Source organism: Nansenia antarctica (assembly GCF_963989245.1).
Source record: "Nansenia antarctica genome assembly, chromosome: 2".
Lineage (NCBI taxonomy): Eukaryota > Metazoa > Chordata > Actinopteri > Argentiniformes > Microstomatidae > Nansenia > Nansenia antarctica.
This window is the reverse complement of record NC_137675.1, coordinates 59,311,617-59,332,886: the sequence shown is the minus strand read 5'-3', so window position 1 is coordinate 59,332,886 and position 21,270 is coordinate 59,311,617. Positions and strand designations below refer to the sequence as shown.

Sequence of the window (21,270 nt, the reverse complement as noted above, 5' to 3'; positions counted from 1 at the left end):
GTAACATTGTAGCTGTACATTCTTTCGATTGATCTACATAGGATTTATAATTTGTATTATAATTATTGCATTTCTCACATTTGTATGGTAACTACAATCCTCTCCCCACCTGAATGCTCAGAGGGTAGTTCTGCTAGTTCTCTTTGGATCTACCTACACATGTGAACAAACATTCTCAGTGATGAAGTTCAACAAATACAGATACAGATCCTCTCTCACTGATGATCAGCTGTCCTTCGCATCTCCACCTCAGACATTCAACCAGACTTCAGTGCACTTGTTCAAGCCCAAGGCAGACTGGACTTTTCTCACTGAACACAAAAAATAACTGAAAAATATCAAAAGCACTTGTTGCTTTTTCTACTCAGATGCTTTGCTCTGTGTGTTGTAACTTTATAGTAAGTTACAGTTAAAATAGATTGATTAATATGTTACATGATTGATTCAGTTAAAATAGATTGATTAATATGTTACATGATTGATTCACTGTTAAAATAGATTGATTAATATGTTACATGATTGATTCGCAATTAAAAGATATTGATAAATATTGTGATTGATTCACAGAAGTACATTTCTGTTGTATTAGCTAAGAAGAAGAACTGCATGTTCCAGAATGTCTTGTAGAAAGACGTCATATAAGTTGACAGTTTGTTGTTTTTGAGAAGTGTGAATTGTACATTGAATTGAAAGTGAATATCTAATAGCTCGTTTTATTGAAAAAGAAAGTGATCACAAGTGTATGTCAGCAGATTTGTATATAAAGAACCTTTCAACGCAAAGTCCTAGCCATCATTTCAGAAGGTTGAAATACTGCACTGTGACTCGTAATGTTGTATGTATGTAATGTTAATAAATAATAGGCACAAACTGATGTTGTAAAAGGTAAAAAAGTAAATAATAATAATAATAACTTTTATTTACTTTTCCTGCAAACGTTGCAGCTCAAAGTGCTTTAACATATGTAATGTAAATAAACTCACATGTGATCTGAGTTTTCCCATATGTAACAAATGTTTGAATCATAAAATATGTTAATCAATTAATATCAGTGAACTCTGGCTGAGTGGTTTTCTCTCTGGAGCCCTTTGCACTACCTTTCCCATAAAGCCTTGCGCTATGACGCAGAATTTAGGATAAAAACATCCTGCCAACGTCCGTTGGGTTGTGACCTGCCAGAGAGACTAGAGGAGGCGTGTGCTGCGTCCTGGAGCCGTTTTAAAATCCCCTTCAAAACCACCGAAACCCTCGTAGGTGAACACAGTTGCTAGCTATGGCTGACGGAGACAACAAAAGTGCAAACATGCTCGTAAGTATCCCATCTTCGATTTGTACAACATGTCAGCTAGCTACTGCTATGCAGCCCTGGCCCAAGGAAGCGATGCTTTGTTCCTTGTGTGTTCGCTAGTACTACCAGATATTAACTACTACTGGCTACTAGTGCTACTAACTACTACTAGCTACTAACTACTACTAGCTACTAACTACTACTAGCTACTAACTACTACTAGCTACTAACTACTACTAGTGCTACCAGCCAACTGTCGTGTCAGACCTATGTAGGTAAAGTCTGGCGTGTCAACGCTGGATGACCAACAACATACATTAGCTAGCTGTCATTTAATTGACGAGGATTAGCGAGTTGAAATCTTGCCAAACAACAAAGCGCTAATCTGGCCATCTGCTAAATTAGCAAATGTAGCGGAGCATCAGATTAGATACCTACGATAGTTAGAGCATCAGATTAGATACCTACGATAGTTCGACTCGGAGGTTCGTAAACAGCGGTTCATTGTTGGCCTAGTTAGCTAGCGTGGCCATATCAGTAGCTAACGCCATCAAGTACAGGATTCTCTACTAGTTGCGTAAATGGCAGGTGGGTTGTTGAAAGGATGTGCTCTGGTGTGTTTCTCCTTTTTCAAAGCTAGCTAAACGGCTGCTAGTTAACTGGCTACTGGAGTGTGTTGAATGTGACCATGCAGTTATAACGATAGGACACATTACATCGCGGCCATTCGGCAAGTGTGATATTCCGTGATGCGTAGTGTCATTATTATTAATCAGATTAACCAAGAATCTGGCCCTGTCGACCACGATGTTGCACGGCCAGACAACAACGGGTGAAATGCGATGGCATTACGCTAGCCTGTGTGCTATTGCTTGGAAACTAGGCCATGTCAATAATATTTTTAGTTGACATGGCCTAGTTTGATTTGCTGCCCTGCCAAATAACCCTCTACTAGTCTCTTAGTCACCGTTAGGCTGTAAACGAAACGTGCTGCTGCATAACAAAGTCGTGGACCTTAGAGGAACAGTCAAGGCCTCTGGTTGACAGATTGTGCTGCACTTGTCTTGGCAGGAGGCAGCTGCGTGGGAACGGCCCATGCCAGAACAATGCGGGATTCTTCCTCTGACTCTAGCCATCAACAATGACACAACTGTGCTTGAGGCTTTTTTTTAAACGTTCAATGCTGACCAGGTTAATTGATGATGGTGTTAAAAGGCAGACACAGTGGTTCTTATGGCATTAGCCTGGAGGAATTAGCTAACCGGTGGGTTGTATTTCTGTAGTTGGATGGTAGTCTGTTCCTGCCTTGGATGTCTGTCCTGACACTAATGCAGGCTGATATCTCTGTCTGGCAGAGTCCTGCTTTATCTGATCTCCCCGCCTCTGGCGGAGGGAGTGTCACATGCCTGCGTGTGCTCTCACATACACAGTACTTCATCATCCTGTTCAGCTCATACTGCAGTAAGGGTGTGTGTGCCAGCCAGGGACTAGACTTTTATAGGGCAGCCCTGAAGGAGACATGATCTTGACTTTTATTTAAATGTATCATGTGTACAGTACACTTGAAATGTAGACTCCCCGCCCAATGTCTCTTATTGTACAGCCAGAACAGGTACATGGGCACATTTCCCACTGATTGCTAGGTGGGAGGTCAAAAGATATCGCTCCTTAGGGAGTGTGGATGTGTGATGACTTTTGCAGGCGTTCTTATAATTTCTTCTCTCTAAAGGTTTACTGTTTTGTTTTTTTCGGAGTTGGGCAGTCCCCTTCATATTTTTCATTTTATTGGATAGAGATAATGAAGGTAGACAGGAAAATAAGGAGAAGAGGGCATGTCAGCTGCAAGGCATGGGCCAGGTTCAAACCCACACCAACAGGGGCATATGTGTGCACTGTAGACCACGGTGCCAGACCACTGGACCACCTCAGGACACTTTCCTGTCCTTTCTGACTGGCCCCTTGTTCCCCTTTCTAACCCCTGGTGTCTCTCTCCAGGCGCAGGAGACTGCCCAGCTGGAAGAGCAGCTGCAGGGCTGGGGGGAGGTGATCCTGGCCGGGGACCAGGTGCTGCGCTGGGAGAAGCCATGGTTCCCTGGGGCCCTGGTTGGTGTCACCACCTTGATCTTCATGTGAGTCACACACACACACACACACGTAGACTATACCTTCATCTTTCTCTTTTGCATATAGCACACAATTTCAAATGCATGTGTGTATATACATACTCACACGTGTGCATACTCGCCCTTCTCTTACACATGCCCGTCTCCCCCATTATCTCATTGTACAGCCTTCTCCTGTGAAGCCTTCCTACTACTACTAGTACTGCATACTACTGTCAGCAGATCTCCGGCTTGCCCTCTGCTGCTGGTTTAGTGTTGCAAGCCTGTTGTCACACTACGGGGGGAGGGGAGGAGGATATAGGAAATGCCGGGCCATTGGTGTTGCATTAATTATTCACATGATGAACACACAGGGCGTTGTTACCACTAGTGTTGCTTTCCTTGCTAACCATTACCCCTGTTTTGGTAGAACATGGGAACAGAGGCTGTGCATCCATCCACATCACCTGTGTTATGATGCATGTTCCTCTTCTCTGTGTATTATTGACTCTGCTTGCAAACCAAACGTCAATTCCTCCCACCTTCCTGTATCCACTTATCAATAAAGCTGTTTTTAATAATGGTTTGAAGAGCAGCAAGCAGTCGAAGATGATTTCTGACTTTCTTTCTTTCCGTCTCTTTATCCTGGCAGGATGATCTACTACCTGGACCCGTCCGTGCTGACAGGGCTGTCCTGCTCCGTCATGATCCTGTGCCTGGCTGACTACCTGGTTCCCACTCTCGCCCCCCGAGTGTTCGGCTCCAACAAGTGGTGAGGGGATTGAGAAGGATCTGGGCTGTTAAGATGGGTGGAGGTGACGGGGTGAGCGGTTCGGTGTCATCTGGGGATGGGTGCTGAGGTCAATATTACCAAGTCCTGGGTAAAAACACTTAGCCCTCACAAGCTCTGTGCAAAACCACAGTTTTGTGGCAGGCTTGGTGGCAAGGTTTCTTATTTTCCTTTTGCTGACATCAGGTAATTTGTGATATAGTGGCTCTGAAAATGGACCCGGAGTGGCATTTTTATCAACAGCTCTGGGTTTCTGCTGTACCCAGCTACCGAGCTAAGATGTACTTTGTTCTCAGACACTGACTTGGGTCCATGAGCTGTTTTTAGTTGTTTTTAGTTGTATGTTGTCCTCTGGTACCTGCTGAACGTGAAGCCAGTTGACATTTCCCGTCTCTTAGGAAGTGACTGTTAGGCATTATGACATGTCCTTGTGGGAAGCCCTCTTCGCTCAGGGAGAACTAGACACCCGAGGCAGGATTGAGTGACAACCTGCAGTTGCTGCTGCGGCCGCTGCTGGGTGTCTGGTGTCTGTCCTCTAGCCTGAGTCAGCAGCTGTCTGTGAGCACAAGCAGGCCTTGCCCCTTTGCCCTACTACACCTTCCACGGAGACGAGCACACGGGCACACCACGGCAGAAACCTGAGGCGTGTTCAAGACCTCATAGATTATCAATGGTTTAAGGAAGTTCAATGTTATGTAATGCTCCGATATAACCCTAGCCATTCTACAATTGGTTTCTACCCCTGCAATGTTGCAAATGCAGGCCTGAGGTCTGTGAATGGGGTTAGTTCGGCGTAAAGGTCTCTGGCCTATTTTAGAAGTCAGGAACCTGTGGAGGATATTCTGTCTGTTTTATTTTGGTTTCTGGCAAAGGCCTCGTCTCACTCCCTCCCAGGGAGACCTGCCATGTTCTCACTCCCTCCCAGGGAGACCTGCCATGTCTCACTCCCTCCCAGGGAGACCTGCCATGTTCTGGGGCCTGAAATAAGTAGTGGTGTATAAGCAGAAAATGGACTTCCATCTCTACACCCCCCTCCCCCTCTGGCTCTGACATCTATCCATACAGGATAGATCTGTAGGCCTGTCGTCCTTGTCCAACTGGTGTGCTTGAGATTTTGGGTGTTTTGAATTAATTAATTGAAGGACAATGGACTGGTCTTGGATGCATTACTACATTGACCATTGCTAGTTGTTTAGCATACACCCGCTTGACTGACCACATGTGGTCTCCTGCGCAAATGGTTCTGAAATGCAATACGGCACATTTGATCTTTCCCTGGCATTGCGTGGTCCTATTAAAATTCTTTGGAGTTGCTCATGATGATTCAACGTGAGTCAGTCAACGTCTAGTTTCCATTGCGTTGCTCTCACCAGTATTCATGTCAGATTAGTCATTAACTTTGAAAGATTTGATATTTCAACATCGATGTGGTGAAATGGGGCCTGTTATGTTTGAATTGGAAGATAATTGAGGTTATAGTTGAAGGCCACACCCTGCTGCTACTACTACTGTACCTCCTGAGTCTGACCAACATCTCCCTGCAGGACCACAGAGCAGCAGCAGCGCTTCCATGAGATCTGTGGCAACCTTGTGAAGACCCAGCGCCGCACGGTCGGCTGGTGGAAACGCCTCTTCGCCCTCAAGGAGGAGAAGCCCAAGATGGTATGCATACATACACAAGCCGAAGGGCTCTGTCTCTGGTTCTGTTTTGAATACTTGGGAAACGCATCTTTCTTACTTGAAGTCATCATTGATCTGACTGTTGGATCAGTCAAAGCAATGGGGTGGAAACCACCCCCACCACACTTAAAACAATAAATAATAGTTATATATATATACACTTTTTAAAATGATAAATCTTATCTCTCAACATCGTTGGTTACCACAAGCGTTTGTCGAATAGTATTCAAACAGGGCCTTTCACAGATGGATTAAATGTAGTATGTTACATCTCTGGCCTCAGATTAAGAAGCATGTGACTTCTTTTAAAGGAAGGAATAATGGTTTAGTTTTGCCCCTTCAAGGCCGTTCATGGCATAACTGAAGACACCCAGTCCTCGTCCGCTCTGGAGCTGTACAGTACGACAGTGTCACGGTGTCTTATTTTATAATGGGCCCTTTCTCTCAGCAGATATAGATGTGACCTGTCAGCTGATTCTCCCTGCTGCTACTCCTCCATTTAGTGTGCCGTGAGCTGGGCTGTATTGAATGCCAGGCTGTAATGACTCAAATTGATTTCCCTGTGTAGAATGTTCCTGTGTCTCTCCTCGTCCTCATGCAGCATGCCTTTTGTCCTTTCCTGTTCTCTCCCACAGTACTTTGCGTCGGTGATCAGCAGTCTGGTGGCAGTGGCCTGGATCGGACAGCAGGTCCACAACCTGTTCCTCACCTACCTGATTGGTGCGTATAAAGACACTAACTTATAACAGCGTATATTTGAATGAATGGACTTTATTGTCATTGCTACAGTACAGGTACCAAACAACGAAATTTAGGAAGAATTGAATTGATGTCCATCGCCCTTGTTCGGTATCATTCTGCACATATCTTCGCACCCGTCCTGTAGATATTACACTGTACATAGATTGACTTTTTATATTCATTGCACATATACTGACTTTATATTAATTTATTCACTCTAATACCGTAGACTAGGTGTGGGCGGTTTTCATTTTTTATACCGGGAAACCGTCCCCAATTTTCGGTTAAACCGTGGGATTTGTCTGAGCTGCCATTTTCGATTGATTAAGCCCTTTCCTTTCTGCAAACCTGCTCGAACACTTTCCATGAGCAGTGCTGAAAAAAATGCACTATAAATAAGTACAAACAGCTCTAAAAATACTTCTGGTTCGTAATGAGACTATGTTGGGACAAATTTTACTATGTATGGGAAACACTGAGGAGGATCTTCGAGAATACTCATGACCCTGTCTAACTTCAGAGAAATTACGTTGCCATGGTTGAAAAAAATAAAACAAGTCAGGGTCAACACATCTCTGAAATACCATCATGATTTATATCCTACCACAGTCTACACATCGCTGCATATAGGGATTTTCCTGATTTCAGGCACGTGTCAAGAAAACTTGAAGCTTCATACAACGTAAAATCTGTGACAATAATATTGTATCCCCTTAATGTGAAACTTATTGAATGGCATTGATCAGCAGCTGCTCAAAACTGATGCTGTCAAACGTGCTCCAAATCTCACTTGTGAAGAGTGAATACAGGAAGTTGCTGTGTTTCTCTTCCTATTTCACCAGCTTCCTTTTAGACAAACAGCGTCACCTCTAGCAACTGCAGCACTGCGAAAAAAAGCGGTGTCAGTATTTAGGCCATGAAAGGAGGCCACTGTCTTTCCGCAAAAAAAAGCATGCATTACCCTCCTTTCTCCGCCCGTAGTAACAAGGTCTTGTTCTCTGTAGTTTCATTTGATGTGCCAGAAGACGTTCACCAACAATGGCACCCAGTTTGTATAGGATTGCTTTGCGTAGTGATTTCGTTTTTTTTTGTACCGTTAATTGTTGGTTAGTCGGGGCACGTTTGGGTTTTAGACATGGATGACCTTCAACTGTAAAGGTGCCATACTACTAATCTCTTATCCCAGGTGGGAGTTCAGCTTTATGATCACATCTTGTTACTGTAAAGCCTGAATGCTTTAGGCGTGTTGCAATTCCTTTAATGGTAAAGTTGAGTCATTGTCTGCGTATAGCTTGAAGATGCCTTATGAACTCCTCCCCATCAGCCTAATCTCTCTGTCATCCGTGGGGACGGTGACGGGTGGTGAATCACCCTGCACACCAGTTGGACCTGTTTAACTGTCAGTGTCAGTTCTCATGGGGCAGGAGAGGAGTTATGACTTGAATGATGTAATTAAGGACAGGGAGGGGAGAGTCATGGAAGAGGCCAGGAAGTAGGCCACACACAGTGCCAACTGTTCCAATTGTTTCACAAGCTTCCATTCACTGCAGGGGCTGCGTCTCAATAGTCTTTTGTGGCGTGATGGCTCTCAGAGCCTGTATGACGGTGCTGATCAAGGAAAGGAAGCTATGCAAGACTGTTGACATTTGGCTCCTAGTGTGTATATTATATACTGTAGATATCACTTTTCAAAAAATGCTGGTTGAGAGAGGACGCTGGCGTTGCTTGTTCGCCGCTTCTCCACCCGAAATCTAGGTGTAATTGCAGTATATTGTAGATTGTCCTACAAAAACACTTAGATTTATATTAGTAATCTAAAAATTTATTAGACCCCTATACTTTCTTTTGTTTCTTTTTATTATTATATACTTATTATTACTACTCGATCTTTTCAGTTTGTGAAGCGTCTTTGAGTGTTTAGAAAAGCGCTATATAAGTCCAATGTATTATTATTATATCCTTCCTCAGAATCTTTATTCCTGACATCTGATCATTCTTCATCTCAGTGGAATCAGCAGCCTCTTATTTAGTCCTTTCAAGCATGGTTGTCTTAGTAACTGACCAGTCTTGTTTCCTGTCTCCTCCTCAGTGAGCTTCCTGCTCCTCCTGCCTGGCCTGAACCAGCACGGGATCATCAGCAAGTACGCCGGCATGGCCAAGAGGGAGATCAACAAACTGCTCAAACAGAAGGAGAAGAAAAACGAGTAAAAGAAAGGACGTTGAGAAGAGGGGAGGGGGGGATCTGCGAGATGGACGACGAACGAAAGAAAGGATGAAGAAAAGTTGATTCAAAGAGAAGAAGAAAAAAGAAGTAGAACAAAGGTCGCCTGCTTCCTTAGTCTCGGCACAGAGCAAGACCAATTTCACATGCTGAATGACTCTTAAACCCTCTCACCAAACCCATTCATCTGGTTGGGGGGGTGGGGGGGAGGGGAGGGGGCGGCTTTCTGAACATCCATCCCCCCTATGCATGCAGTCACCACATTGGGGGGGTAATTCGTTAAAATTGTGTTTCTCACCTGTGTTTAAGCCCACACAAACACTTACTTACACACACACGCACACACAAAGGTCTTGCCCTTTTTGTTTCTCTAGCACATGTATACATGTTTAAGATGCCGGTCAGTAATGTTTATTTGCTTTTTAAGCCATTCCCCCTTTTCTCTTTTTTTTGGGCCAGAAAAGCGACGACTACTGAACCGAAATCTAAATACCCTCACTGTCCTCCGTTTCTCTCTAAAGATATTGTTTATGTGATGGGCGGTAGCCTCCATGTTGTTTTGAAAAAAGCTGGGGGAAACGAGATGTTACAACAGTTTACCTTTTTAAGCTTTCTGCTTCTGTTTTAATATTGCACTGAAACTGTAGAAGAAACTGGATCTAGAGTAAAAACAGACTGTCCTTTGGTGGCGTTGCATGTGCTAGTGTGAGGCGCAACTGGTTTAGACCCACTGCTGTAAACGCTGCTAGCTGGACCCACTATGGTCCATTAGCGCGCTCGCTTACACCCCTCTCTCTCTCAAACTCCTCTGGTCTGGGGTGCCTCTTATTGTAAATATGCCTCCCTCTGTCAGTCTATCTTTATGTGTTGTATCTTTTGCCTAAGCTCTATTCCTGACCTCTTTTTAAGCCTCTCCTTCATTTCACCTGTTATTCTTTTTGAGTTCTCTACAAAGAATGAATAAAGTCTGATTTAAATTAATGTTGACTGCTTTTGATTTTGTTTTGTCATGTTTTCCTTTTGTTTGTGGTTCAAAGTAGTCACATACATTTGAGGTTGGAATTCTAATTATATATTGACTGCAGTTAGAGCCAGGAGATCTTGCTGAATTCAGAAATGTTTAAAAAGAAACTCCTTTTCAACTGTAGCTTTCTATCCTTCTGTTTTTGAACGTTTTGTTTATAGAAGAAGAAGAAAATCTGTCCAGGTACAGGCAGCTTCAAACCAGTCCATCTCACTAGCTTTTTCCCTTCAGGGCCAATCCTGTCAGTAAAACATGGTGTCAAACTTGGCCTTCATTAAGCCAAAAGAAAGAGCGCCTAACAGATGGCGTATAGCCATTGGCTTTACTTCACATCAGTCATCTCCCACAGTACCCCTCGGAGCTACACCTTGCTGCCGTGTGATTCGCTGAACTCAAATACTAACAAATACTTGAGTCATTGTCATTCCAGGTATATATGCGATGTGCTCAATAGCCTGGGGACAAGGTTATATAAAACATGACGGCATACTCAGACTTTCCAGTCATTCTGAAGCAAGTATTTATTCAGAGAGAGCCCCGACTCCAGTGTGTGATTTACAGGTTCAGTTGAGCTTCGGGGGGTAGTTTTCTCAATGAGGCTGAGTGGTTTGTGTCAGTGTGTTTTAGTGTCTGGTGCTCCATGTAGTGAGTAGCTGGGTTTAACGTGCGTCAAGTTGACTTGCAGGCCTCAATTGGAGAGTATGTGAGTGTGTTCAGTTGAGTCTGAGAGCACAGCAGTCAGTCTCCCAGCGTTGTGCAGCCCACAGCATTCTCTCCCCAGACTGTCTCCTGGGCTTCCCTGGGCCTGCTGGACCCCTCTGCTCACCTATAGGACACGGCAGAGGTAATGATGTGTGTGCACGGTCCAGTCCCATAACCTACGGATAACGTTTTTTTTGGTTCTCGGGAACTCTTCAACCAATGAGATTTTGGTTGCAATCCACAATGAATGTTAAGAACCTACATACATTATACATACACTTCTGATTGTTCACAATTCAATGGTAATTGTTCAGAAACATTTTTACCAATTACTGTAAAAAATCAGGAAGGTAAAAGGTTACAGTGGATACTGTCTGAGTTTACGTACAGCTGCACCATAAGAGTGTCTTCATAAAAGTGTGTGTCTGTGTGTGTGTGTCTGTGTTTACCAGTGAGAATGTTGTGCTGATGCCACAGTGTAGGTCTGCCTGTAGGGCTGTTTTGTGGGTGGGCGGGGCCGGGGCTGTTGTGCTCGCTCCTATAGGTTGTCCAGTAAGGGGTGGGCTCAGGAGGGTTGGTGACCTCTCTCATGGCCACACCCTCACGGTTATTAGTCCAGTTCCTCTGGCCCAGACTTTGCAGGATGTCGTACTAGAATAAGAAAAAGGGGGAAGATTAAAGGGGAAGGACGGAGTAACCAATGAAGGTCGGCTTTTGGTACAGAGAGTAACGACATGTAAGAGAGATGGAGATACTGATGGATTGGAGATGGAGGTATAGAGGAAAGGAAACAGACCTGTCCCAATTCTCCACCCTGCGGTGAATACTTGTGCATGTATGGATTTAAAAGCATTGGACTGGTGTAAACCTGGCCTTTTTCCACACCAATCATGTGCTTTCAAGTCCAGTTGAGGTAGTGCACAAGGATACCTTCAGGGTAAAGTCTGGACCATTGGGACACAGAGACACATGCTCAACGCACACATACAGCTGACAATGTAATCTATATTAGTTTTACATACAGCCTACATAATTATTCTACTGCCCCTTTCTGTTTCTGTCATTGTCTTTTTAAATAATTTTTGCTTTTATATTGCTGTTTAAACTACATAGTTTTTTTTTTATTATATTGTTGTTTTTATCTTTATGTCCTATGCACCAACCACACCAAGTCAATTTCCTGTATGTGCGAATATATTTGGCAATAAAAATAATTCTGATTCTGAGATAGAATGTGAGATTGGATGGTAGGGCTGGAAAAACTGGAAGGAAATATGAGGAGGAAAGTGATGAGCAGGTGATGAGAGAGAGGAGGGAGTGGAACACCGAACAGGAGGAGGGATGGAAAGGGACTCATACCCAACTCAGTCGAAAGGACACAAAACCCTTGACTCTGCAATGTTCCCATATTGGGGTCACACGATACTGCACACGGTACTCAAAGCAAAAATCATCTCCTGCTGATTTAAGCAATGTTTGGGGATGGACGGAGGACTTTGAAGGGACATGAATCAATGTGCACCTTGATAGTTCGCAACCTCTAAATATGAGGCCACAGTGCTATCTACTGTTCTGGTAGAGTATTACAAGCAGGCTTTTATATTTTATGGCAGCAGTACATGTTGGCAGTCTCTTGTAGCACTATGACCTAGAGGTAGTAATGAGAAAAGCTACATATCAGGAGTCTTTATCTATGACCAACTAAAACACAGCACACACTATCAAACAGCACACAGTACATCAATTAGTGACACAGTTTCTATGACCAGCACTATAGGTTAGTGTGGCAGTGCCAGTGTCACATACTGGGATGATGTCTTTGGGACAATGGACGTCTCTGCTGTGCGTTTGTGATTGGTCGGTAGGTGTGTTACTCAGGTCCAGCTGTCCGGAATGCTGGGAGGGGTATCTTGGATCTCTGGGGAAGAAAATGAGTGGCTGTCCATTGGCTTCCCTGCCGGAGTAAGTCTGTAAAAAGTGCCAGGATTAGGAAGAGGATGGGCATCACTCACACACTGAATTATCCCTGTGTGTGTGTGTGTGTGTGTGTGTGTGTGTGTGTGTGTGTGTGTGTGTGTGTGTGTGTGTGTGTGTGTGTGTGTGTGTGTGTGTGTGTGTGTGTGTGTGTGTGTGTGTGTGTGTGTGTGTGTGTGTGTGTGTGTGTGTGTGTGTGTGTGTGTGTGTGTGTGTGTGTGTGTGTGTGTGTGTGTGTGTGTGTGTGTGTGTGTGTGTGTGTGTGTGTGTGTGTGTGTGTGTGTGTGTGTGTGTGTGTGTGTGTGTGTGTGTGTGTGTGTGTGTGTGTGTGTGTGTGTGTGTGTGTGTGTGTGTGTGTGTGTGTGTGTGTGTGTGTGTGTGTGTGTGTGTGTGTGTGTGTGTGTGTGTGTGTGTGTGTGTGTGTGTGTGTGTGTGTGTGTGTGTGTGTGTGTGTGTGTGTGTGTGTGTGTGTGTGTGTGTGTGTGTGTGTGTGTGTGTGTGTGTGTGTGTGTGTGTGTGTGTGTGTGTGTGTGTGTGTGTGTGTGTGTGTGTGTGTGTGTGTGTGTGTGTGTGTGTGTGTGTGTGTGTGTGTGTGTGTGTGTGTGTGTGTGTGTGTGTGTGTGTGTGTGTGTGTGTGTGTGTGTGTGTGTGTGTGTGTGTGTGTGTGTGTGTGTGTGTGTGTGTGTGTGTGTGTGTGTGTGTGTGTGTGTGTGTGTGTGTGTGTGTGTGTGTGTGTGTGTGTGTGTGTGTGTGTGTGTGTGTGTGTGTGTGTGTGTGTGTGTGTGTGTGTGTGTGTGTGTGTGTGTGTGTGTGTGTGTGTGTGTGTGTGTGTGTGTGTGTGTGTGTGTGTGTGTGTGTGTGTGTGTGTGTGTGTGTGTGTGTGTGTGTGTGTGTGTGTGTGTGTGTGTGTGTGTGTGTGTGTGTGTGTGTGTGTGTGTGTGTGTGTGTGTGTGTGTGTGTGTGTGTGTGTGTGTGTGTGTGTGTGTGTGTGTGTGTGTGTGTGTGTGTGTGTGTGTGTGTGTGTGTGTGTGTGTGTGTGTGTGTGTGTGTGTGTGTGTGTGTGTGTGTGTGTGTGTGTGTGTGTGTGTGTGTGTGTGTGTGTGTGTGTGTGTGTGTGTGTGTGTGTGTGTGTGTGTGTGTGTGTGTGTGTGTGTGTGTGTGTGTGTGTGTGTGTGTGTGTGTGTGTGTGTAGCCAGTGGAAGTCTGACCTGAGCATGTGTGGTGGTATAACTGCTCTCACAAGCCTGACCTCCCAGGGTCAGGGTGCTCTGGTGCATCAGGCGTCCACACCCACGCCTCTGGCCTACAGCCTGGGCCTCGCCTGGGTGCCGCTGCCCAGCCGGAGTGTCTCGAATGTGCGACATCTCCCCCCAGCTGGCCATGGACACACTGTCTACCTTGCTACCCTGGCCGAAGCCCACAGTCCCTGTAGCCGTCCGCTTGTCCTTAGACATACTGTTGGTGTCCAAGGCCCTGTAAAACAACCAGGTGACCCCATTGAAAGCACAATGATGACAGCATCATCGGCAAAAACATTGATGAAATGAATGACATGGAAATTCACTGAAATGAATACTATTTAATGTTATTTCACAGCACTGCCATGTTGATAAAAAATGTATTGACATATACTGATAATTGAAATGATGCATTTTATATTCATCATAGTACTCATAGTGTGGGCTCTTTAGTACTTACCCAAACTACAGCCAATATTATACATACAGCACAACTGTTGCAGTTCTATTAATTGTTGAAGGTTTGTTGTTATGGATACAGGAAAACAAGTCCAGCTGCAGCATAGATATAGAATTACAAGAGAGGACTGACAGAACCATTTAGCATTGCGTAATTTTAACACCTGAGTGGTGCTCCCCCATACAGTTTCAATATATATATATATATCTATCTATGGTGGTCCCCTACCAACAGCAAACAGAAAGTAGTTGAGAAGTTCCTCTGCTGCACAAAACCATCTTGCTCTTGAACGTACCTCCTTATCTGCGTCTATTTCCGCCTCCAGCCGCGCGAGAATTTTCTTCTTCCAAGTCGCGTCGTAGACTTCCGCTCCCTCTTCTTTACGCCATACTGCAGAACTGGTAAGGCTGGCGAAAGTTGCTACTCCTATGAAATCCCTCTGATATCTAAGTCATCCGACCAACTCAGAGTGCGCAGTCTTCGAGGGCAATGAGCTGATGAGACAGGCATTTAATGATGAAATCCTGTCAGATATAGCTTATTGTTTCCTCAAGATGTTATGCCCCAAATCCAGAACAGTCCAGCCCAAGATATTTTGCCTCTGTATCTTGTATGTGAGCTGTCTTCCTACTGCCATGAACGTTGGCGTAGATCTAACAGTCCACACCGCATATCTGAGCCTACTATCGGTTGTACCAACCAGTATGATGTGACTGTCGAGTGTTGAAACCGCAGTTGTTAGGTAAATGTCCTGGATATAGCTAGCTACCTATTGTAGCTTGCCAGTCATGTCCGGGGTCTGTGTACAAGTTGCTGGGTAACAGCCCACCAGCCCCACTCCTACAAACTGGCAACACACAACTTTACGACCTAGAGTGCTGTTCCACTCAGCCAGCTATGTCATGGTTTTGGAGAAAATATAATCTTGCCTGCCAACTGGTGTTAGATGATACCATCAATCCCAGATGCCCTACTCAGTTACTGTTTCCTACCTACTGTCATGCCCTGACTACGAGTTTGAGAGTTGTGTAGCAAATATTTTCAATACATTGTATTTCTCCATAGAGAGTGTGATATAGGTTGTCCCTTACACACTCAGCTGAGGACAATTTGGCAACTGGCAAGAGGTCTAGACCTTTTTAGCACAGGTGGTGGTGCTCTTGCCCTGTAATCTAGGGATGCTGGTGTTTAACCATTGCAGATAATATAGGCTCAAAGCTCTAGTGTTGCTTTTAAATGTAATATTGCTGTGTTTGTGTTGACCCCATAGGCATCATGGTGCGTATGAACGTACTAGCTGACGCGCTGAAAAGCATCAACAATGCAGAGAAACGTGGCAAGCGCCAGGTTCTGATCAGGCCGTGCTCCAAGGTGATCGTGCGCTTCCTCACCGTCATGATGAAGCACGGTGAGTTGAGGGAGAAACAATTGACAGCTAATTACCCTCATATACACACACACACGCACACACACATGCATGCATTTGTCCTTGAGAAATGATGTTAGGAAGGTAATGTTGTCCTGACTGGGCCCGTGCCCAGGCGTAGCCTAATCATCCTCACAAAAGATGAGTTTAAAATGAGCCTCATGTCTCGTCCTCTATCCAGGCTACATTGGCGAATTTGAGATCATCGATGATCACAGAGCTGGAAAAATAGTGGTCAACCTCACGGGCAGACTCAACAAGGTGAGTGGATTCAGGCTTTATTTCCACCCCTGTCCCCTAGTGAATTCAATCAGTAGTGTTTCATGGACTTATAGAGTTGTGCACTTCGCACTGTATACTCATTGTCATCTGCTGTAATTAAGCCTCCTTTTCAGAACATTCATTTGGCATTCTCCAGTGTGATTCACCTCAGTGTGCCTGGGCCCTAATGTGTGTGTGTGTGTGTGTGTGTGTGTGTAACAGTGTGGAGTCATCAGCCCCCGGTTCGACCTCCAGCTGAAGGACCTGGAGAAGTGGCAGAACAACCTCCTCCCCTCCAGACAGTTTGGGTGAGTGACATCACTGCTCCTTCATGTGTTTCACTTGTCTGGGTTTGCCCTCTGTCTTGGATGCGTGGTCTAGTCACAGTTGACTGATGTCCACATTACATTTACATTGCATTTTTGGCATTTAGCAGACGCCTTATTCCAAAGCGACTTACAATCAATACATTTGACTAAGCAAGTGAATCATCAATCCACCAGTCGTAGCAGGAAGAGTAATCTAGCTCAGGCCCGGGGCCATTGGCCGTCTCAGTGATGGAAGGAAAAGTTTTTTTATTTGTATATATATAGACACTGGAGAACAGGGGGGGCATAGGGGATACAGTAAAGGGGAAAAGCGGGTGTCTCAGGAGACGCAGTGCTGGGGGGTAGTAGATGTCTCAGGAGGAGCAGTTAAGGTGTAACCTGAAGAGACGGGTCTTCAGTCTCCGACGGAAGATGGGGAGTGACTCTGCAGTTCTGCCAGCCGTGGGAAGCTCATTCCACCAGCGGGGAGTCAGTGTAGTGAAGAGACGTCGGGCAGTGCAACTGTCATGTAGGTGTAGAGGTGGTGGGGCCAGTCGGCCAGCAGAGGTGGAGGAGCGGAGGACAGATGGGAAGTGTTCCATGGTCCTTTGTTAAGGAAGATTCAGATTAGGTTGGAGAGTTGCAGGAACCTCAACTAGAGCTCACATGGCCAGCCCAGGTACAGGTACATGCCCAGCCCAGGTACTTACTGTGTTTCTGGGACTTGAACGTGCTGCTTGCAGATACACAGGGGTGCTGCAGCTGGAATCAAACGATTGGAAGGATTTGCCGCTCTCCTCTCTTCAAATGGGAAGAAGGTTAGAGAAGGTTAATAGGTTGTTGTATGCCTCAAATGTAGACATCGCCTTTCTTGAACCCTGTAACTCCGGCAGTAACTGTCTTATTGAGGCTGAGCATTTCTGGAGCCTTAGTTGTGATGATGGTGGTCTTCAGGGTGTGGAGAGTGCTGGTGGGAGCATGGTACTGTACATAATCCATTCAGGCGTGCGTGCGTGCACATGCAATACAGTGTTTCCTCCAGGATTTTTCACATTAGTGGCGGAGCGGTTGTCTTTCGCGATAAACAATGTTTTTTTGCACAGTGTTTGAGTGTGCGGATGCTGTTATTATGCAATCATTATTAATCATGAAATGTATTTTGGAGTCAGATATAATGGAATGTTCAGTTGTGCAAGTTGGTCATGTGACCACTTGTATGAGTTTGTTCAATCATGTCCTTGACTGATGAATAATCAGGAAATAATTAAATAATCATTTGGAACAAATGTATGTCTTATGCTTGACCTGTCATCTATTTTCAGTGTTTTCTTTTCATATTATATGTAGTATATGTATAGTGTGTTTGACAGTCAAAAGTTGATTTGTGTTTTGAAGTTTCGACAGGTGTACGTGCAGGGTACCGCAATTGAGTTCTATTCTGTTTGTGGGTAACGTGCGTTCTCACTGCAAATGGATCACTTCGTGAAGCGATAGCAAGCGTACCGAGACCACCCTCTCTAGACGGACTCGGTCTGGTTGATTTGCTTCGGAGCAAAGTGCGATTGCTGTGTTCACATATTCCCAAACAAACCGAATTAGGAGGTAAACACTCCCTGATTCAGACCAACAAGCTAGGTGTGAATCCACCCTTAAACACATGTTGAAAGTAATCGAGCCTCGTTACGTAGTTCCCTCTCGTCTGCATCATGACCGATGGGTGGACATCTAGGGCCACTGAGTTCAGTAGTTGCGCACTACATCACAAATGTAACATTATTATACAAGTGCAGTACAGTTCATCAGTAAACCACTGTCTAATAATAATTGGAAAAAACGAAACCGAACTGTGACTTAAAAACCGCGGTACATACCAGACCGAAATGTTTGCGTACCGTAACACTCCTAATATATACATAGCTTGCATACAAGTTACGTTTTGTGGTCTTTCACCATCATTTGTGATTGATTTAGTAGCCTAAATGTTTGGGACTTGGGTTAGGCCATAGGTTTTCTGCTACTGCAGTCATGTTGCATTCGTGCTCTGTTCACATAGCTTTTTACTCCTATGTATCTGGAAGGCAGAACTCAAATGGCCTATATACAGCATCTACTGGAGGTGTTATGCATGTGGAAGTGTTAAAATATTTGTAAGCTGCGGTTCCTCAAGTATTGCTGCTTGTGCAGATTATTCAGCCGCTATTGCAGGCGGCATTGTCAATTGCCCAAAAAGCGTCTGGTCTATCTGCTGGCCATTAGATTAGTATCATTCAGCACTACTGCTTGCCTGGAGCCAGACAGAATTCTGCTTCTATTTCAAGTGAAATGGAACCAGAATTTCCATCTGGCTCCAAGCAACACAACTGCTGCCACCACTGATAAACAAGTCACTTAGGCAGCAGGATATCACTATTCTAAAGCTGTGAAATGTGGGACCCTGTTCAAATGCTTTTAAATGCATCCATCCCTCACCAACGTACTGTAATAATATCTGGTCTATAGCCTACGTTATTGGATAAGTCAGTCAAGGGCTTTCTACCCTGCCTTCGCCTATTCCAACTTCACATTTGTAACGTTTTTTTAAGTGGGCTGTGGTTCAATTCACAAATGTACCGTATTTTCCGCACTATAAGGCGCACTTAAAAGCCTTTAATTTTCAAAAAAAACCGACAGTGCGCCTTATAACCCGGAGCGCCTTATATATGGATCAATTGGTTAATTTGTTGATCCATACTGGTTGTACACGGCGCTCAAGGCGCTCTGTCAAAATGTTTCAGTACGACTGGTAAACTACAAAGCCGCACCGCTTGCAGCATTACGGTAATCAGTAAACACCAAGTAGAAGCGTCTCTACAGTCACTATTCGAATGAAGGCAACAGCGCGAGCACGGGACATGAACATCGATGAATTTCGAGGCGGTCCTTCTTGGTGCTTTCAACTTGAAGTTTTAAAGTACCCACTCGATATAATAAACAACAGTTTAACGATCACTAAACACTTATAATTTGTGTATTGGATTCATTATTCTCGTTTGCCGGAGGCTACCGGTAAGGGAGGGTTGACTTGTAAACATCGTTTTAGCTCGTGTTCAAAAGCAAGAACTGTGTGTTCATCTAGTTATGTGTAGTTATGTGTTTTTAGCATGTCGATGTTCTCCCAGTATGTTGTCATGTTATTAAAATACAGTTGAGACCTTCGTAGCGATGTGTTTTGTTAGGAGCGTTCGTAGCTGTGGCTGCGTTCATAGCTGGGGCTGCGTTCAGAGTCACTTTTCTCCCATTCAGTGTTTGAGGTGAACCAACATTCAAATACGCCTGTCGTGTTCAATCTTTCTCTGATTTGAATGTATGACACATCATTTGAAAGCTTACCATCTGTAGTTTAAGCATGTGTAAAAACTGAAAAATTACGTTGCACATTTCACCAGGAGCTGTCACATATTGGTTGTTGGTTATAATTGTATAGCCTATTGGTTGTTTTCTGGTGTTGTTTTGCTCTGTTTGTAGTCTACTTGATGTATTTTTTATCAGCTGTTAAATCACCACAGCGGTTAATCCACTAATAGAGATAATAGCAGATTGAAAATGCTTGTAGCTAACTACTCTATATCTCGTGGTCGCAGCTATTGCGAATTGCTATTCACGCGAGTCAGCTGTGAATCACCGCAGGTCCTTGACGCTTGTTGCAAAAATGGATGACGAACGGCTGATACTTGAGGTGGAAAAAAATATATTTTTGACAGTGGAGCAGGTAGAACGTTGACGGTGACAACGCTCAGGTGGAGCATGGACAACGGGAAGTTGACACAACACCGATGGAGAGGTGACGCAACGCAGTAGGTGGAGCTTGGGCGTAACGCAACCCCAGTCAAACGTTTGACTGCAGTATTCTATATTCTATTCTATGCGCCTTATAATCCGGTGCGCCCTATATATGAAAACAGTTCTAAAATAGGCCATTCATTGAAGGTGCGCCTTATAATCCGGTGCGCCTTATAGTGCGGAAAATACGGTAATAGACTGGTGAGATGATTCATTGATGACTGGCTAAAATATTGAAGAAAACTCTTAAAGTGATGTTCCATTCCGTATACATCTTATAGTAGTTTTGCACTTGGATTTGATGTAGTCATTTATCTGAAGTAGTTTTTGTGTGTCTCGCTTCTGTCAATGTTTAGATGCAGCTTTTGGTCAGCTTGTGTTTCCTATTGAAGCCTGTTCATACAGTAAACATCTTAAAAACACTCAACACTCGAATCAAGGATATGTTATGAGTCCTTCTTTATTTCATTATTTATAAACCCACTTCTGAACCTAATTTTAGTTCCAATTCAAATGGCAAGTTTTAGTTTCTATCAGATAGTGCACCTGAGTCAATCCAGTTGCGCATTTGTTAGGAAATACCATGTTCCAAACGGGACAGAACATGTTATTTGGAAACTAAAACTTACATTTTTAAATTGCCGTTGGCAAAGTATTTCAGAGTTAAGTTTGAGTGTTACTTTTTAAAAATATATATATTCAGATTATACAACATAACTGTCAGCGGTGGTACTAGTGCTAGACAACTATAGGATGTAGAACAACTATAAGAAGAAGAACATCTCTTAAAGCAACATGTTCTCTAACCTAACAATGTGTCTATCTCACCTCTACAGCTACATAGTGATGACCACTTCGGCCGGTATCATGGACCACGAAGAGGCCAGGAGGAAACACACTGGAGGAAAAATCCTTGGGTTCTTTTTCTGACCTTGTTCATGTGCCAGCAAATAAAGTTTATTTCCAATGGATTCTATTTTTGAAACGTCTTTATTGACTATGAAGCCTGATGGGTATACAATATTTGAAACAGTTGTGCAGATATATTGATTGACCAGGCTCTCTTCATGCATGTCAGATTTCCTCAGTCCTGGTCTGTGTGTGTGTGTGTGTGTGTGTGTGTGTGTGTGTGTGGTCAGGGCTAGAGCTACATCTTACTGCTTCTCCTGATGTAACAAAAACAACTTCTAGCGTTTGTGCGTCTGGGGTTAAAATGCAGGAAATTGCCTATTCAGA

The 21,270-nt window shown here is 44.2% G+C and overlaps 2 protein-coding genes and 1 long non-coding RNA gene across 3 annotated transcripts; 2 read left to right on the top strand and 1 right to left on the bottom strand.

Moving 5' to 3' along the window:
• The first annotated feature begins 1,179 nt into the window (after positions 1 to 1,179).
• Positions 1,180 to 9,797, top strand: arl6ip1 (ARL6 interacting reticulophagy regulator 1). Its single transcript, XM_080524024.1, has 6 exons — positions 1,180 to 1,309; positions 3,284 to 3,417; positions 4,043 to 4,162; positions 5,725 to 5,842; positions 6,496 to 6,580; positions 8,691 to 9,797. The coding sequence occupies exons 1-6, from the start codon at positions 1,274 to 1,276 to the stop codon at positions 8,807 to 8,809; spliced, it is 612 nt and encodes a 203-aa protein (XP_080380150.1). The 5' UTR covers positions 1,180 to 1,273; the 3' UTR covers positions 8,810 to 9,797.
• Positions 9,798 to 10,413: 616 nt separating this feature from the next.
• On the bottom strand, positions 10,414 to 12,481 carry LOC308151199. Its single transcript, XR_013937283.1, has 3 exons — positions 12,355 to 12,481; positions 10,998 to 11,199; positions 10,414 to 10,672 (listed from the first exon to the last, which is right to left on the bottom strand). It is a non-coding gene; the product is annotated as an uncharacterized lncRNA (long non-coding RNA).
• Positions 12,482 to 14,609: 2,128 nt separating this feature from the next.
• Positions 14,610 to 21,003, top strand: LOC308151198 (small ribosomal subunit protein uS8-like). Its single transcript, XM_080524025.1, has 5 exons — positions 14,610 to 14,621; positions 15,491 to 15,628; positions 15,828 to 15,907; positions 16,130 to 16,215; positions 20,871 to 21,003. Exons 2-5 carry the CDS (start codon positions 15,496 to 15,498, stop codon positions 20,962 to 20,964), a joined length of 393 nt encoding a protein of 130 aa, XP_080380151.1. The 5' UTR covers positions 14,610 to 14,621; positions 15,491 to 15,495; the 3' UTR covers positions 20,965 to 21,003.
• Positions 21,004 to 21,270: the final 267 nt, after the last annotated feature.

Excerpts from the sequence above, each read along its gene's own strand:
- arl6ip1 (XM_080524024.1), top strand. The coding sequence starts at position 1,274 with ATGGCTGACGGAGACAACAAAAGTGCAAACATGCTC. Across the intron at positions 3,418-4,042 it reads GTCACCACCTTGATCTTCAT|GATGATCTACTACCTGGACC; the intron begins GTGAGTCACACA and ends TTATCCTGGCAG. Across the intron at positions 5,843-6,495 it reads AGGAGGAGAAGCCCAAGATG|TACTTTGCGTCGGTGATCAG; the intron begins GTATGCATACAT and ends TCTCTCCCACAG.
- LOC308151198 (XM_080524025.1), top strand. The coding sequence starts at position 15,496 with ATGGTGCGTATGAACGTACTAGCTGACGCGCTGAAAAGCATCAACAAT. Across the intron at positions 15,629-15,827 it reads CACCGTCATGATGAAGCACG|GCTACATTGGCGAATTTGAG; the intron begins GTGAGTTGAGGG and ends TCCTCTATCCAG. Across the intron at positions 16,216-20,870 it reads CTCCCCTCCAGACAGTTTGG|CTACATAGTGATGACCACTT; the intron begins GTGAGTGACATC and ends TCACCTCTACAG.